A 19,294-nucleotide genomic window follows, 5' to 3' on the forward strand; every position below is an offset into this window, starting at 1 on the left:
CTTTGGATTGTGGGAGAAAGCCAGAGCCTTTGGGGAAAGATTATACATTCCAAGGGGAAGATGTAGACTCATTACAGATAATGTTGGAATTGAACTCTGAATTTGGATGCCCTGAGCTGTAATAGAGTCATACTAACCTCTACACTACTGTGGCACCCATATCGCTGACCATCTGTCTCCTGGTGCAGCACCTTCTTAATTTTAAGACATATCCTTTTTTTCAGAACCCCTCCATGATCAGCAGCTCCATGCCTGGAGCCCAATCCTACGTATCTTAGACACATTTGCACTCCTCTAACTGTGGCCTCTAGTGCTTCCCTATTTTGGGTTCTGTTTTTGGTGGTAAAACCCAAAGATCTAGAATTTCCCAATCTCCTCACTTCTCCTCCTTAAAACCCACTTTCTACTGATTTTAATATTCTCTCATGTGGAGTAAAGCCACATTTTCTTTCATTATGGTCTTGTTAGGTGACCTGGGACATTTTTCTACATTAAAAGTGCTACACATATACAGGTGGTTGTTACATTAATTAATTACGTTTATTTGTGTATTCAGTGTTCCTTAATGAGGGAGAACAGGCCAGTGGTGAGATACTACAAATAACAACTCTATAATTGATGATAATGTAAACAGTTAATCATCAGTTTCTGATCACTGAAAACCACTAACAATTTTATCCATTAATATTTTATTTCGAATGATTCTTAATTCCTGTTTTGGGGCATTTTTTATTTTTAAGGTTGAAGGCAATGTTAAGGAAAGATGCCTTAAAGATACAAGACCGTAAAACCCATAAGATATAGGAGAAGAAGTAGGCCATTTGGCCTACGAGTCTGCTCCACCATTCAATCATTGGTTGATCCAATTTTTCCAGTCATCCCTAGTCCCCTGCTTTCACTCCATACCCTTTGATGCCCTGGCTAATCAAGAACCTATCTATCTCTGCCTTAAATACACCCAATGACTTGGCCTCCACAGCCACTTGTGGCAATAAATTCCACAGATTTACCACCCTCTGACTAAAGTAATTTCTCCGTGTCTCAGTTCCAAAAGGATGTCCTTCAATCCTGAAGTCATGCCCTCTTGCCCTAGACTCCCCTACCATGGGAAATAACTTCACCATATCTAATCTGTTCAGGACTTTTAACATTCAGAATGTTACTATCGATCCCCCCTCATTCTCCTGAACTCCAAGGAATACAGCCCAAGAGCTGCCAGACGGTCCTCATAAAGTAACCTTTTCATTCCTGGAATCATTCTCGTGAATCTTCTCTGAACCCTCTCCAATGTCAGTATATCCTTTCTAAAATAAGGAGCCCAAAACTGCACACAATGCTCCAATTGTGGTCTCACAGGTGCCTTATAGAGTCTCAACATCACCTCCTTGCTTTTATATTCTATACCTCTAGAAATGAATGCCAACATTGCATTTGCCTTCTTCACCACCGACTCAACCTAGAGCTTAACCTTCAGGGTATCCTGCACAAGGACTCTCAAGTCCCTTTGCATCTCTGCGTTTTGAATTTTCTCCCCATCTAAGTAATAGTCCGCCCATTTATTTCTTCCACCAAAGTGCATGACCATACACTTTCCGACATTGTATTTCATTTGCCACTTCTTTGCCCATTTCCCTAAACTATCTAAGTCTCTCTGCAGGCTCTCTGTTTTCTCAACACTACCCACTCCTCCACCTAAAGCAAATTTAGCCACAAATCCATTAATACTGTGGTCCAAATCATTGACATACATCGAATATATTCACATATTCATATTGATATATTCACATTTGAAAAAGTTCAGAGACCAAATATGTAAAGAAATTTAATTAAGGGCAAGGATATCTTCAATCCACTAAGAATTGGGCTGTTTCATGTTGAGAAGAGCTTGCAAAACTATTCAGCCATAAGAAAGCACAGAATAAAATAGATTACCTCATCAATACTGAAACTTGGATTGGTGTTTAAGAGTTCTAGCTGCTTCTCAAATAGATCAGTGATTGCTCTGTAGACCAACCCATACTGCTCCTAAAATTGGGAAACACAACAGACTGTCAGTCACTGGATGCTCTGGCTCAAGTCATCTGTTCGACAGAAACCTGCAGGGACATGATTAAGGCTGTCAGTAATGGATTAATGTTGGGCAAAACACACACACACACACACACACACACACACACCACACACACACACACACACGCGCGCACACACACACACACGCACACACGCGCGCACACACGCACACACACACACACACAGGAATGCTCAGTTAAAGACGATAGGAGAAATGATGTATTTTCACTCAGAGGGTTGCCAATCTTTGTAATTCTCTACCAAGTGTGTGGACACTGATTCATCACAAGTAAGACACATTTTTAGATGAAGTTAAGATCAAATATCACATCAACCATTATGTTATCAAATGAAAGTGCAGGTTCAGGGAGTGGTATGGCTTACTCCTGCTCATATTTCTTATGCTTCCCCTCTGCCAAAGATTCCTGTGGTCACCTCCAATACAACTTAACGGAAAGTGAATGTCAATAAAAGTTCTTGAAATTTCAGCGAGGGGTGGGCCGATAAGAGGATCTTTCTGGTCTATGAAGTGCTCTACTGTTTCAAGCTGAGGCAAGCTTCCTTTGCTGAAGTCATCTGACTGTAATGGTGCACTATTTTACTAGATCTATTTGTAGATAAGGGCAGGAAGTACACTAGTTAAACAGTTTAATGATCTAAAACTTAAGAAACTGAAATTTTGTTTCATGTGTGAAGGCTTTTTCAAACAGTATTTTGATCTATTAAAATATGTAGCACTACTATTGATGTCTGTGCATTTTCCTCTTGTGATAACCTATAAACGTCCCACCTATGGGCTGAAAAGGGAAATGTTAACATAGACGTCAGCAGGAGACTTCATTCTCACCACACGTATAAACCTGCAACATACAATTGAACTGAATGCTTTCCACTAGTCATAAGATTAACCTCAAAGTAATTAAACAAGAAGTGTGGAGGCAAGAGTGAAGGTTAGACAGAGACAGACAGACAGACACACACACACACACAAAGACAGAGACAGAGAGAGAGAGAGAGAGACACACGCACACAGAATGAGTGAGAGAGAGACAGACAGACAAGATAAAACATGAAAAATTTGGCCTCAACTTCTGTTGTGCTATTTCTACACACCCTTCTTACTTGATCTAGTGTATTTTTGATCCACTACCACTTTAAATATTTCCAGCAGCCTAGTTTCCACCACCTGTCAGAGCAGAGATTCCCATTCTCTCGACTACCTCTAGCCCCTGCAACTTTGTACACACTAGTTTTCAATTGAACATGATCTTTTGTCTTTCCATTAATCACTGACTGTGCCTCTTTCTCATGGAATCCTGCTTTATGATTAGAGTAAACTCATGCTGGGTATTATAGACCAGCTTTTTGAATGTCTGCCACTGTTCCTTTACTAACTTGTCTCTTACCTTAGATAACTCACACCTCATACCATTATAATTGCATTACTGAAATGGAGGACACTGGTTATGGACCTATGGTGTTCAGTCTCAAGCTGCATCTTGTGGTCACAACCCACCTAGGAGGTCTTTAATCATAAGATCCTTATTAACCCTTCCCCTTTACGTCAGTTTTGTTTGTTGTTTTTTTTAATTGACATACAGTGCAAAATAGGCCCATTCAGCCCTTTGCATTGTGCCGTCCAGCAACTCCCCCATTTAACCTGAGCCTAGTCACAGAATAATTTACAATGAGCGATTAACATCCTGACTGGTACATCTTTGGAATGAGGGAGGAAACTGGAGCACCTGGAGGACACCATGCAGTCATGGAGAGAATGTACAAACTCCTTACAGACAGTAGCGGGAAATGAACCCAGGTTCTTGATACTGTAAAGTGTTGTGCTAACCATTAAGCTACTGTGACACCCGTTATGTGCCGTGTCATATGACGCGGGCAATTATGGTCTTTCCATGACCATGGCTATTCTTGGCAAATTTTTCTACAAAAGTGGTTTGCCATTGCCTTCTGGGCAGTGTCTTACATAAGACCAAATTTTTAAAAAAAAATCCGATCCTGGGTGGGCATTGTACTGCTCCTAGAAGCAATCTCCAATGCATTCCACAAATATCTCATGAGAGTTTTATTTCTGTCTCTACCTTAGCATTATTAGCTTTTTTTTGGAGAAGAATTAGTTGTTTAGAACCCTTGTCTCATGGAATATTGGAAGGCATCTTGGTATTTCAGGCAATTTCAGTACTCAGTGGAGGTCTGTGAGACAGAATAAGTCATGAGGAAACTCTGTAGGAGAATGGGATTCTGAACAGGCATAGATTTGATGGGCCAAATGTTCTCTTCCTGAAGTTTTGATGTAAGAAAATACGAAAAGTGCTTCAGTATTTTCAGGCATCCCAGGATCCTGTCAGCAGCTTCTAAGGATTTCTAGATACGAGTTTGGAGTTTCCCATGAGAACGCCAATATTTAAAATGGGAGGGAGTGCAGAGTCTATGAAACACAGTACTCAAATTCAACTTTCTCTTTTCTTTAAGCCTTATTGATTAAAAGACAAAGGATCTTTTACCTCTATTGTTCTTTTAGAAAACACTAACATTACATGTTCCCTACACCTTTATAGCACTACTCGTACCTTGGTTTGTACAACTGATGGTCTCTGAGTTCTCATTTCTTGAATCAAGGCAAAAATACTGAAATTTTCTGGAATTATCTGAAAATGTAAATACAAGTGTTTAGTATGACATTAAAAAAAAATCCAAAGCCCAGAGCAGCTTAAGTCAAACCACAAACAGGAGAAAATGAGCAGATGCCGGAAATCTAAGCAACGCACGCAAAATGCTGGAGACCAGGCAGCATCAATGGAAAAAGTAAACAGTGGACATTTTCAGCAGAGACCGTTCAGCAGGACTGGAAAGAAGATGGGAAGTTAGAGTAAGAAGGCGGGGGGAGTGGAGGAAGAACTAATAGGTGGTAGGTGATAGGCAAAACCAGGAAAGGGGTGAAGTAAAGAGCTGTTAAATTGATTGGTGAAAGAGATAAAGGACTGGAGGAGGGGGAATCTGATAGGAGAGGTTAGAAGACCATGGAAGGAAGGGAAGGGGGGGGGGAGCACCAAAGGGAGGTGATATGCAGGTAAGGAGATAAGGTGAGAGAGGGAAATGGGAATGGTGAAGGAGAGGGGGTGGGGCAGTTACTGGAAGTTCAAGAAATTGATGTTCATGCCATCAGTTGGAGGCCTCCTGTATATCGGTGAGACCCGACATAGATTGGGAGCTTGCTTCAGCGAGCACCTATGCTCCATCCTGCAGGAAAAGTGGGATCTCACAGTTGCCACCCATTTCAGTTCTACTTCCCATTCCCATTCTGACATGTCAGTCCATGTCCTCCTCTAGTTCTGCGATGAGGCCACACTCAGGTTGGAGGAGCAACGCCTCCAACATGATGGCATGAACATCGGTTTCTCAAACTTCTGGTAATCACTCTCCCCTTCCACCTTCACCATTCCCTCCCTCACCTCATCTCCTTACCTGCCCATTACCTCCCTGTGGTGCTCCTCCCCTTTCCCTTTCTTCCATTGCCTTCTGTCCTCTCCTATCAGATTTCCCCTTCTCCATCCCTTTATCTCTTTCACCAATCCACTTCCAGCTCTTTACTTGACACTCCACCTCCCAGTTTCACCTATCACCTCCCACCTTGTACTTCTTCCTGCCCTCCTCCCTGCCTTCTTAATCTGACTTCTCATCTTTTTTACTGTCCTGATGAAGGGTCTTGGTCTGAAATGTCGACTGTACTTTTTTCCATAGATGTTGTCTAGCAGTTGTCTAGATGTTCAGTTCCTCCAGCATTTTGTATTTGCTGGTTACGTAAAATCTGTGGTGAGAGGAACAGAGCAGATTATAGGGTATGTGTGGTCAGTGGATGTTAAATCTGTATAGAACACCAGGCCTATCACACAGTCACTGGGAGAGTTGTGAAGTGTAAGTGAGATTGGAGACATTCCTGAAATGAATCTCATGACTTTTCCACAAGAACTAACACATAACGTTACCGATGAGAGTCAAATTGAGACAAATCTGGTGAATCAAGAGCAGACAGAATGTCTTAGATGAGATATGATTCCCTCAGTTAAGATATGTATAGTTTATTCTAGGGATACCTACAGACTGCATGCCCTACAGAATAATAACATTGAGGACAGTTAGTCACATAAAGTACTTGGCAGTTTTAAAGCAGCAATTATTGTTCACTATTGTGTTCATTCATTTCAAAATAATAAATTTTAACATATTTGCACACACAAATTGTAGATTTCCTCATTTTATGATCTTTGCAGTGGTTTTGGTGTTACTTTTGTGGACTTGTACATTAACCAGATGATGATGACCATCAAGTGCAATGTACTGGTTTTGGGGAAATTCTCACCAATCTTTACAGGATGGTTGAAGGTGGTGGTTTTGTTTCCCTAACTACCCATCTTTGCATGACTTATGTGCCAAGGGGTTGGTGGGAAGAGTTCTCATCACGTGAATTCTATCATGCTGAGTAAACTTCCAATAATTCGGTGTCTTGTTTTGCCCTTTCCTCCACCTTTGATTCTCAATTAAGCTGAATGAGGCTAAGTCAGATCCAGAGCCTCCCGTTCCACAGGGGTGTATTCTGTTGTGGAGCGTGATGTTGCAATGAGTGTAGAAGAAATGCACTGTTGACATTTCATCATGATACCTGCTTAATCTTCCACAGCCTTTTCCTTCGATCACTCCTTTGTGAGCTGATCTTTCCCCTTCCTTGTTTGAAGCTAGTCAGTAAGGAAATATGAACTGGTGCTCTATTCCTTTATGTTCAAATCTAAATGATCTAATCTGTGGCCCACTGCCTGACACAATTGGTATTGGAAACCATATCTGGGAAAACATGGATCTTACTTTCTTTATCGTGCATTCTGTGATTGTGCTAGACCTGACCTGTTCTATTTCTCATCACTTCAAATGGCTGCCAATTAAAATTGAAAGGTTGTCCTTTTTCTTTTAGATTATGATTAGATTAGATTATGAGGACACGCAGTCCTCTTTTATTGTCATTTAGTAATGCATGCATTAAGAAATGATACAATATTCCTCCGGTGTGATATCACAGAAACACAGGACAGACCAAGACTGAAAAACTAACAAAAACTACATAATTATAACATATAGTTACAACAGTGCAACAATACCATAACTTGATGAAGAACAGGCCACGGCACAGTAAAAAAGTTCAAAGTCTCTTGAAAGTCCCACATCTTGCGCAGACGGGAGAAGGAAGAAAACTCTTCCCTGCCATGCCCGACCACAGTCCAACTCTGAGTTGTCCGAAAACTTCGAGTCTCCGATCAGCCCTCCGACACTGAGTACCGAGCGCCATCTCTATCCAAACGCTTTGACCTCAGCCTCGGTTGCCAGCAGCAGGCAAAGCCGGGGGTTTTGGGCCTTCCCTCCGGAAGATTCTTGATCGCCCAGTAACAGCGGCAGTGAACCAGCATTTCAGAAATTTCTCCAGATGTTCCTCTGTGCTTTCACATCTGTCTCCATCAAATCAGAATTGTCTACGGCCCCTATTAACAGATACGATATCATTTCACCGGAGCGCTGTGCACGCTGCGTCGTGCTGCCATCTTCTCCTCCCGCCGTGTAATTGTCAAGATCCTTGCAGCTTGCCAGACAGCATTGAGCTTCTTGGCTTTTTGAATACATGTATTTACTAATCATCATCTTAACTAGCAGTATTAAGCCCTTGTGTTTTCAGTTTAATCTTGTCAAGTTAATCGTGGCTGGTGGTCTATGATGATTTAAGCAGAACTCTCAGTCGGTGCCTTAGTGGGGTCATTGTGTCAGAGAGGATGAATTCTCGTGGTATCGCACATTCGCTCCTCCAAAGTTCTGATCCCAATGTTTAATCTCTTGTTTCCCTGTCTCTTCCTGGGGAACCTGCCGTTCCTCTGCACCTGGGTCTAGTCCTTCGTGAGGGCATTATGACAATAATCGATACGAATCTGCAGGAATGCTGCAGTTACCTTTCCACTGCTGTGGTGGTGCTTCAACAGGTTTTTCTGAATTCCTAAACCTTGATAAAGACATTAAAGACCTTGAACCAGAGGGAATAACTTCACTCAATTCCACCGTACTGTTCCCACAACCTATGGACTCATGTTCTTGATATTTGTTGTTTATTCATTATTATTATTTTGCTTGCTTTTTGTTTTTTAGTTGTTTCTTTGTATTTACTGTGAACGCCTAAAAGAAAATGAATCTCAGGGCTGTAGACAGTGACATATATGTGCTTTGACAATAAATTTACTTTGAACTCTGAAAGACTCTAGCTGCATATCTACTGGCTAGATCTTTTATGCCTTTATCTGTGCCAGGCCAATTGCCAAATTCCATAGACACTGCCTTTATATTCATTTAGCCCTCATGTGCTTTGCATGTAAAGTCTCCACATGCTATGAAATCACTTCTTTGTGTTCCCATTTTATGCAATTATTATTGCAACAATCTGTAGCATCTGGCTTCATGTCTTCAATCTGACCAGTGTCCTGTTTAGGCCAATTACCGCAAGTGTACTCATATACTTGTCACTGTCTTTACATAGTTCTTAATAATATTAATTTAAGTCTATGTTAACTTACATTTGTCATGTTTGTAATGTACTGTTCTGCTTCTGCAAGATGCTAGCTTTCATTTACGTATACCGTGGGTATGTATGCCTATGGCAATAAAGTTAAACTTGAAACTTGAAATTCTGTGTCTGTGAAGTCATTTTACACTGCCCATTGAGTACAGAACATAGAACATTACAGTACAGGGCAGGACCTTCCACCCACAATGTTCAAAGTAAATGTTGTACTGACCTTGGAACCTACTCTAACATCACTCAAATCCTTCCCTCCTACATAATCCTCCATTTTTCTATCATCCTTGTGTCGATCTAAATGTCTCTAATGTACCTGCCTCCATTGCCGCCCCCACAAAAATGCCATCTTTTTGTGTTTATTGGAGTTTCTTCATCAGGTCATGTTGACAGGAGTTCCGATGACAGGTCTTCAACATGACATGTTAACGAGTTGCTCTTTCCACAGATACTGCTTGACTGGCTGAGTTCTTCCTGTATTTCATGTTTTTTTTTGTGTGTCAGATACGAGCATCTGCAGATTCATTTGCTTTCCAGCCTTGCCAAGGAACCCACAGTGGTATTTTGTTTGAATGCTCCGTGAGTACAAAGAATTTGGCTCCATAAGCCAAACCGCTTTAGATTTCTTAGGGTTGCCTTTATGGGAAAAGCATACTCTGGTTCCAGAATTGGTATAGATCAGGGGTTCCCAACCTTTTTTATGCCATGGACCAATATCATTCACCAAGTTGGGAACCCATGGTCTAGGTGGACAATTGATGATTGGCATGAATATCCTCAAAAATGGTTCCATTCCATCTTTGCCACATAATGTGTGTTCTCATGCTCTAATGAAGTCCATTGCACAGTGACACCCTTATGGCATTATAGTATGTATTATTTACTTAAAGAGTTCTGCGTGCACTTGCATGATACTTTCTACCAGCACCGATGCAGTCCAGGGACCAGACCACGTCTGAAAGCCTTATAGTGTTCCTAAACAATGTTACATACAACACACCAACAAACTTTTATCAAATGCAAATGATGGCATTGTGCATCAGAGACTGAAGACTCTGCTCAGGTCTTTATGTATTTCCCCAAGCAAAACAATCTGCACTTCCTCACCCCTCATATCTTTGAAATATGTATTACTGTTTGCTTTAGGTGAAACGTTGGTTCAAAATTGATCCAAAATACTAGAAGGTGTTAAATATTCCTGCCAAAGGGTCTCAGTCTGAAACATCGGCTGTTCTCTTTTCCATAGATGCTGCCTGGGCATGCTGAGATCCTCCAGCATTTTGTGTGTGTTGCTTTGATTTCCAGCATCTGCAGGTTTTCCCTTGTTCGTGGTTAAATATTCCTACTGTTTTAAGGGAAAGGAAGGGAAGGAAACAAAATCCAGTGACTCTGTGAGTATCCTAATAATCCACTGGAATTGAGTTTAAGAATCAGGTGCGATCAAGTGCCCATAACTTACTACCATGGCTCTGTTTGTTGTACTGTTCCCACAGCATTAATAAACAACAAGAGAAAGTATATGACTGGCTGGATGATAATGGAAATAAATATGAAATATCATTAGTTGCTATTTTAATTATTCTGTTTACTTCAGATATTTTTATTGCCACTAGAATAGCAGCAAGACATTTTTAGACTTTTCAGTTCCCTGTTGTGAATCGAAAACGTGGTTTTAGTGGGGCTTTGTGAATGCAAATAGAATGAAAATTACCCCGTCCTTCAGCATCTTCCATGTATAATCAATGGCACATATTACACCTGTCCTTCCACAGCCGGCACTGCAAGGTAAAGGAGAGACAGAGTTGGACATTAGTTCAAGTTCAATACTGTAGTCATTCAACCATACACATGTATACAGCTAAATGAAACATCGTTCCTCAGGGGCCAAGGTGCAAAGGTGACTACTCATATAGTCACACAGAACACATACAATATTAGTGTAAGTCTCGGAGTGGCATGGACTGAGGATTGACACGTTGACATAGAGGGCAAGGCGGATGTTTGTGTAAGATTTTATAATGTTATTAGCACTATTATAATAAAACCAGCAGTCATATAAATATGTGAAATGACAGCAACAAGACATGAAAATCAATCAGTGCAGGATGAGAGTGTGTCTGTGAGTTGGGGGGGGGGTGAGGTTTAGGAGAATATAATGGAAAATGAAACATTTTTTATCCAGATAGCAGGAGAGTTTGTCTCCTCAGTGAGAACATGATATTCACTTTGAAATTTAAAAACTTCGAAAAGCTTAATCTCATTGCTATAAACAATTAGTCAAGGTTGAGTTTGGTTCTCAGCTGGGCATTTTGATCGGGAGTTTTTACACTACACTCCCTGATTTCAACCCATTGCCAGGCTCAGTGTTCTAGCTAAGAGCAGATGCTGGCGTACCTGGGTGGATAAAATAGAAATGTAGTCAAAACAACTTGTCTAATCTTTCAACACCAATTTTCATTTTGGAAGTATGTTTTGTGCGCTAAAACACTGCAAAGCACTGCACACCAGTGTTATTAGACAAAACGTTTCTGAAAAAAGCCAACTTTGGAGACATGTATATGGTAGGGCAAGAAGAAGTTGGGGAGACAGACAAGGTGCGAGACCATAGGTGAATTTGAACATGAGGACAACAATCTTATTGGTCAGAAGCCAACATAAGTCAGGTACAAAGCTCTTTCACCTTCCAGTTTTGCTGACTTCCATCCCCCTCTCTCTCTGCCCCAAGAGCCTTGCCTGTAATGTGGTGTTCCTACAATACTACACCTCTAAGGCATTTCTCTTATTCCCTTTGAATTGTACATCCCCCTTCCTTCTCTCTGTATCCTCACCTACATAGAAGGCACTCTACTAAAATAATAATTATTTAATTATTTATGGTGCAACTGTAACAAAATCCAATTTCCTCGGGATCAATAAAGTATAACTATGACTATCAAAGAGAATTGAACTGCAAAGCCAAAAATTCCAGAGTCAAAACACTGAAGCAGCATGAGAAAAGAACAGAGGGAGGGGTCCACTCGGTTGAATGCCTTCTTTTTCATTCTAAGACTTAATATATCTCAGAAATCATAAAGGGCACCAGGGTTTAGTCAGATAAATACGAGCCCCTGAACCTTGGGAAATGATTCGAAGAGTTTCTGAGGTACAGGACTAATCTGCTCTGAGAGAAGCAAGGATAAATTAAGGTTAGACAGCATGGCTTTGCTGAGGAAAGATAAATTTATCTAATTTGATACAATTTTTCAAAGTAGTAAGTAAGATTCAAGATTGTTTATTGCCATTTTTCAGTACTCAAGTGTGAAGAGGAGTTAAATGATTGTTATTTTGAATCCGATGCAGTATCAACTAGGTTGAGCGTGTTGGGATTGGGATTGTGTAAGTGAACTCCTGTAAGGACTTGGACAAGGTTCTACGTGGGATACTGGTCCAAAAGGTAAGAGACCATGGATGTTGTTGGGGAGGAGAATTTCAGCTAAGTGGAGAAACCCCATGGGCTCAGCTTCCTTATCATGAAAAAGAAATACAAAAGAAATACACCAGGGGACCCAAATATAAAACTATAAGGGGCTCAGAAAGGATAGAGGGAAACTGTTCCTTTTAGCAGGGGTATCCATAACCAAGAGAAGATTTTGCAAAGAATTTTCATTCAGAGGTTTGTTAAAGCATAGTGTGCATTGCCCAAGGACATAGTGGAGACAGGTACTCTCATTACATGTAAGAAAAGTATTCAGATGAACACTTAAATACAATGGGTTGGAAAAATGGATTATTATAGGTGGGTACGTGACAGTCAGCATTGACACGGTGGGATGAAAAGCAATGGCTTCTATCACTCAATGGCTAATTGTGGAGAATCCTCAGACACTTTGCATCCAAGCTGCTTTATTCTAAGGAAATGGAATTTTCTAACCCATTCTTTCCGAGGACCTGGTGTTACCTGCTCAATATTTCCCACCTCTCAATAATAAGAGGCTGAAATCCAAGCTAAATTGATTGGCCATTTTATGAGGTACACCTGCAAACCTGCTCATTAATGCAAATATCTATTCAGCCAATCATGTGGCAGCAATACAATTCATAAAAGCATGTAGGCATGACCAATAGGTTCAGTTGTTGTTCAGACCAAACATCAGAATGGGCAAGAAATATGATCTAAGTGACACTGACCACAGAATGATTGTTGGTGCCAGATGGGGTGGTTTGAGTATCTCAGAAAATGCTGACCTTCTGAGATTTTCACATACAATAGCCTCTAGAGTTAACAGAGGATGGTGTGAAAAACAGAAAGCATCCAGTGAGTGGCAGTTCTGTGGGCAAAAACACCTTGTTAATGAGAGACGTTAGAGAACAAGGGCCAGACTGGTTCAAGCTGACAGGAAGTTGACAGTTAACCACGCGTTGCCACACAAGAAGTAACCGCACGCTACAATGGTGGTAAGCGGAATGTACCTCTGAACACTCAACACATTGAAACTTGAAATGGATGGGCTACAGCAGCAGAAGACCAAAGTTCCTTTCCTGTATCTAATAAAGTGGCCATTGAGTGTACGCCACTTAAAAAAAATCACCTCATGGATGATATTCTGTTTTTCTATTATTTAATGGCCAAAGATTTTTTTTTAAACTGTACAGAAGTGATATTTCAACATTACACTTTGTAAAAGTGGGAGCAGCAGAGTTGGGCTAGACCCAGGAATTGTAATGCAGGAGAAACCAGTTATTAAGTCACTAGTGTGGGCAGACGCAAAGAATCCTTCAAGGGCCAGAATAATTTACATGAAAAGGCTCACTTGTGGTCATCCTCTATCACCTTCTCCCTCCTGTCACCCACGCCACATCCTGCTCGCTGTCTTGTTTTCTCCGCAGTCCCAACTTCAGCACGTCATATATCTGCTCGTTACATATGGTGTTCATTTGTGCTGCTCCTTGCATGATAACACTTTTGTTTATCTGATATATTACTTGTCCATCCCTGAACTGTACAAGTTAGTGGAACACAGATGCAGTAGTAAACACTTTGCCACTATAATGGCCAACTCTGATTCTGCCTCCTTCTCACCAGTCAGACAAGGAAACTATGTACATGGATGCTCAGTAATCTCCAGGTTCCCCCTTACACACAATCATGGGATTCCTTCATCGTAACCCATTCAAAATCCTGGATCTCCCTTCTGCAGAATCTTTACACCATGAGCCACAGCCATTCAACAAGATAGTTCACGGTAACTTGATGTGAGCTAGGAATTGGCAATAAAAGATTTGGTGGACAAAGGAGAATCATTCAGAGTGAATTTATTATCTAAGTAGATATGCAGTGTGTCATTATATACATCCCTGAGATTCATTTTCTTGTGGGCATACTTAATACATCCATAATAGAATAATAACCATAATAGAATCAATGAAAGACTACATCAACTTGGGCATTCAACCCAACATGCAAAAGGCAACAAACTGTGCAAATACAAAAAGGAAAAAAAAGTAATACATGTATAAGCAATAAATATTGAGAACATGAGATGACAAGTCCTTGAAAGTGAGCCCATAGGTTGTGGGAATATTTCAATAATGGGGCAAGTGAAGTTATCTCCGTTGGTTCAAGAGTCTGATGGTTGAGGGGTGGTAACCATTCCTGAACCTGGTTTGTGAGTCCTGAGGTTTCTGTACCACCTTCCTGATGGCAGTAGTGAGAAGAGAGCGTGCCTAGGGTGGTGGGGGTCCCTGACGATGGATGCTGCTTTCCTGCAACAACACTTGGTGTAGATGTGATCAATTGTTGGGAGGGCTTTACCCATGATGGACTGGGCTGTATCCACTACTTTTTGTAGCATTTTCCATTCAAGGGCATTGGAGTTTCCACACCAAGCTGTGATACAGCCAGTCAGTATCCTCTCTGCTACACATTTAATTAAATTTGTTAAAGTTTTAGACGTCATGCCAAATCTACACAAACTTCTAAGGAAGTAGAGGCGTTGTTGTGCTTCTTTTGTAATTGCACTTTATGTGCTGACCCCAGGACAGGTCCTTCAAAATAATAACACCAAAGAATTTAAAGCTCTCCACCACTGATGATCGACCGGTTCATGGACCTTTGGTTTCCTCCTCCTGAAATCAATAATCAGCTCCTTAGTCTTGCTGACATTGAGTGAGAGGTTGTTGTGGCACCACTCAGCCAGATTTTCAATCTCCCTCCTATATGCTGATTCATCACCACCTTTGTTTCGACCTACAAATCAGCAAACTTAAATATAGTATTGGAGCTGTGCTTAACCACACAGTCATAAGTATAAAGCGAGTTGAGCAGGGGACTAAGCACACAGCCTTGTGGTGCACCTGTGCTGCTGGAGATTGTGGAGGAGATGTTGTTGTCAATCTGAACCGATTGGGTTCTGCAAGTGAGAAAATTGAGGATCCAATTACACAAGGAAGTACTGAGGCCAAGGTCTTGAAGCTTATTGATTAGCTTTGAGGGGATAATTGTATTGAATGCCGAGCTATAGTTGATAAAGATGCATTCTGATGTATGCATCTTTGCTGTCCAGATGTTCCAGGGCTGAGTAAAGAGCATCTGCTGTGGTCCTGTTGCTCCGGTAGGCAAATTGGAATGGATCTAAGATGCTTCTCTGGCAGGAGATATGTTTCAGCAGCAACCTTTCAAAACACAAGTGCTGCTAGATGATAGTCATTGAAGCTGGTAACCACATTCTTCTTAGGCACTGGTATAATTGAAGCCTGCTTGAAGCAGGTGGCTGCCTCAGACTGCTGAAGCGAGAGGTTAAAGATCTCAATGAACACTTCAGCCAGTTGATCACTTCAGGTCTTTAGTACATGGCCATGCGCCCCACCTGGGCTGGATACTTTTTGTGTGTTCACCCTCCTGAAGGCTGCTCGCACGTCAGCCTCAAACTGAAATCACAAGATCATAGGAGGCTGTGGGAGTTTGTGACAGTTCCTCCATGTTTTGACAGTCAAAGCGAGCATATGAGGCATTGATCTCAACTGCAAGTGAAGCTGAGTTGTCACCTATGCCGCTTGATTTAACTTTATAAGAGTTATTCATGCCCTACTGGAACTGTTGAGCATCCTACATTGATTCAAATTTAGTCCAGTATAGCAACTTCACCCATGAAATGGCTTTCCAGAGATCGTACTTGGACCTCTTGTAACGTTCTTGGTCTCCAGACTTGAATGCCTCTGACCTGGCCCTCAGCAGATCGTGGATCTCATTATTCATCCAGGGCCTCTGGTTGGGGAAGACTCTGAATGATTTTGTGGGGGGCACAAGCATCTACAACTGTTTTAATAAAGTCCATGACAGCCTTGGTGTATTCATTCAGATCCATAGATAAGTCCTTGGACATGAAGCAATCGCATAGCTACTCCTCTGCCTCCTGCAACCACCTCTTTATTGCCATAATCTCTGGATCTCTGATCTTTAGCCGATGCCTGTAAGCATCTAGGAGATATTATCAGATTTACCAATATGCAGTCTGGGCATGGAACGGTAGGTATTCCTTATCTTAGTATAACAGTAGTCTAGTGTGTTGGGACCTCTGGTGCTGCAGGTTATATGCTGATGTTAATTGGGCAAGGTTGTCTTCAAACACACCTGGTTGAAGTTCCCAACTATGATTTGAAATGCATCAGAATGGGCTGTTTCTTGTTTGGAGACAACATAATGCAGTATCTCAAGCATTTGATTATATTCAACCGCTGATAGTATGTAAACTGTGGTCAGGCTTATGGAGGAGAACTCCCTAGATAGGTACAATGGACAGCAGTTGACTGTTAGGTGTTCAAAACTTGGGGAACATGAGTTTGACAAAACTGCCACATCGAAGCACCACCAGAAGTTTATCATGACACACACATCTCTACCTTTTGCCATTTCCAAATCAGCAGTATCGAATATTTCGTAAATCAAGCTGCCTTTGGGCCTGATCACTGTATCTAGCATGTTGGAAATAAGCCATGTCTCATTCAAACATAAAACACAACAATCTCTCATTTCCTTCCAATACAGCAATCTTGCACTCAGGTCCTCAATTTTCTTCTCCAGCGACTGAACATTAGCTAACAAAATGTTGGGTAGAGGGGGCCTTATCTCTATGAATTATAGCCAGACTTGAAAACCCCACCCTACCCCTTGCCTCACTTCTGGCCATGGCAATGAACCTTCATCCATTTAGAGATGCTGTACTCGCTTGCTTGAGAGTTAAGTCCTTATAAGATCGTGAAATCTGTAGATCTTTAAGTTGATGTAAAAGTACATTGCTCAAAGGGAAATTACATGCTGCAGATTGCAATGAAAGTGATTTAAAAGAGGTATATTTATAAGTATTGTACATAGGCTGCAGAATGTCATCATGGTTCACCATCAACAAATTAGGATAATACAGTTCACAGGATAAGATCCGAAGTTCTTTCTATCTACATTAGTACTGAATATCTATTAAAACAGTTTTGAGTATGACAGGAAAACTTGAAATAATTTGCTTGACAGAATTGTTTATTGGCAACAATGGAAAAATAAAACTATCAGAAGAATATTTTTACTGCTAGGTTTTTCTCTTTTGAAACCTAGAAGGTATTGGGAATCAGCATTCAGCCAAAAGAAGCCATGAAGGGCTGAACTTGTGTTTGTAAACGTGTGATCCTTATGGCTATTCAGTTCTTTAAGCTCTTAGCAATTGCTGGCTTACCTGCAGTGGACACAGATGGGGACATCGTCATGCGGCTGAATCTTCCGCATGTCCACTATCAGTTCCAAGATGGGATCTATTGAAGATGGAATGTCATGATCTGGCCAATTGACATAGTGAAGTTGATAAATCGTCCGATTGAGCTGTGTTAGATAAAATCATATGTGTCAATATTTATCAAATGGAATTTACTGACTAACTGGAAGTGAGGAAATGGTCATCCCCACTTTATCTGCCAATGTCAATATTAATCAAACCATCTCTTACGCAATACAATATTTAAGTATATGTCACCAGCCGGTAACTGATGAAATAATACACACTTACTTAATCAAAACCACTCTTATTTTACCACTAAACAAAAAATAAAATTAAAATTTACAATCACACCCTGAATAAAAACAAGTACAGAGATACCTTGACTAAGTTAGTGATTATCACAGATTTTTTTTAAACCTTCTGATCAGAAATAAAATTATTTGTAGGTGGATTCGCAATTAATATTTAGTTGATTACTAATAACGTCAGGTGATTGGTAGCTATGATGAAATAATAGTAAGATAACCAGATAACTGAAAACATCCATAAAAGTTACCAAAAGTTAATCTTCATTGGACTTGGTTGGTTCTGATGGGAACCTTGAGCATCTGTCTGAGGTGAAGGACTGAAATAGGCTTGTAGCTTTGTGCAGCACGTGCTAACTCATGGTGAATTGAAAGAAGCCAGTCTTTGGTAGAGTGACCTAATTGATCCTACTTCCCCACTCTGTACCCATACCCTGTAAAGTCCGAGCAACTTATGTCATTTAAACGTCGCAACTGAATTTGCTCCTACCACCAGACTGCGGACTCTAGACAACAACTCAAAGTGCATCTCATGGCCTCTCAGTTTCTTCTACAAATCAACTTAAATGTGTGTCCACTGATTATCAACCATTCTGCCACTGGAAAAAAACCTCTCTTTATTTAATCAAAACTATTCAGGGCTTTAAATACCCCAATCAAACATTTCATAACCTGGTCTTATCCAAGGAATCCAATCCTATTTACTTCAGTTATTCCAAATTGGTATCACTCACTTTAAACCCTACCTTTTCATATGTTTGTATTCAGTGGTGTGCAGTTTTATGCAGAAAATATTTTCCAATTTGTTTTGTTGTTGAAAATACAAATTTAGATATGAAGATCTTCCTTATTATTATATCATTGAATCTAAGCTACCATGTTAAGTGTATAGGGCAGCACAGTAGCATAGTGACTTGCATAATGCTTTACAGTGCCAGTGATCAAGGTTCAATTCCCACCACTCTCTGCAAGGAGATTATATGTTTTCCCTGTGACCATGAGGGTTTCCTCCAGGTGCTCTGGTTTCGTCCCATATTCCAAAGATGTACAGGTTGGTAAGCTGTGGGTGTGCTATGTTGCTATCAGAAGCATGGCAACACTTGCGGGCTGCTCCCATCAAATCCTTGGACTGTACTGGTCCTTGAGCAAAATGACGTATTTTATTGTCTGTTTCCATTTAAATGTGACAAATAAATCTAACCTTAAAATCTTAGAAAAGTGAAAGAAAAATGGTTGTCCTAAGGAGCCAACAGTTCTGGGCAATTACACTATGTCTGACTATGATTGGTATTCACATCCTTCATGGTAACAATTAGATACAAGTCTTTTAAATTATTTTACTCACATTTTGGAAATGAACTTTCAATGTTCTGAGAATGTATTCTGGTTTTACCTCCTCATGTTCCTGGAAGAGGAGAGACACATTGCAGAAGCATTACAAAACGGAGAGTACTTGGCCAATATGTAGAGTCACTTTTTTAATTCAAGCAGAATAAAATGGGTGACAAAGCCATATAAATATCACAGTCCAACATCCAGTGACACCCTCAATCACTGCT

General features: G+C 40.7%; 1 protein-coding gene across 6 annotated transcripts in view; it reads right to left on the reverse strand.

Annotated features, from left to right (window-relative positions):
• LOC134355483 (tyrosine-protein phosphatase non-receptor type 22-like) overlaps nt 1-19,294 on the reverse strand; it is a 128,091-nt gene that overhangs the window by 63,481 nt on the left and 45,316 nt on the right. For all 6 annotated transcript variants that reach the window (XR_010020095.1, XM_063065435.1, XM_063065433.1 and 3 more), the window contains 5 exons: nt 19,081-19,140; nt 17,392-17,534; nt 10,401-10,467; nt 4,656-4,733; nt 1,933-2,025 (listed from right to left, as the gene is read on the reverse strand). Coding sequence is in view for 5 of the 6 variants with exons in the window: in XM_063065435.1 (XP_062921505.1) it covers nt 1,933-2,025; nt 4,656-4,733; nt 10,401-10,467; nt 17,392-17,534; nt 19,081-19,140 (441 nt within the window). In the remaining variant the exon portion in view is untranslated. The remainder of the gene's footprint in view (nt 1-1,932; nt 2,026-4,655; nt 4,734-10,400; nt 10,468-17,391; nt 17,535-19,080; nt 19,141-19,294) is intronic.

Source organism: Mobula hypostoma, chromosome 13 (assembly GCF_963921235.1).
Source record: "Mobula hypostoma chromosome 13, sMobHyp1.1, whole genome shotgun sequence".
Taxonomy (NCBI): domain Eukaryota; kingdom Metazoa; phylum Chordata; class Chondrichthyes; order Myliobatiformes; family Myliobatidae; genus Mobula; species Mobula hypostoma.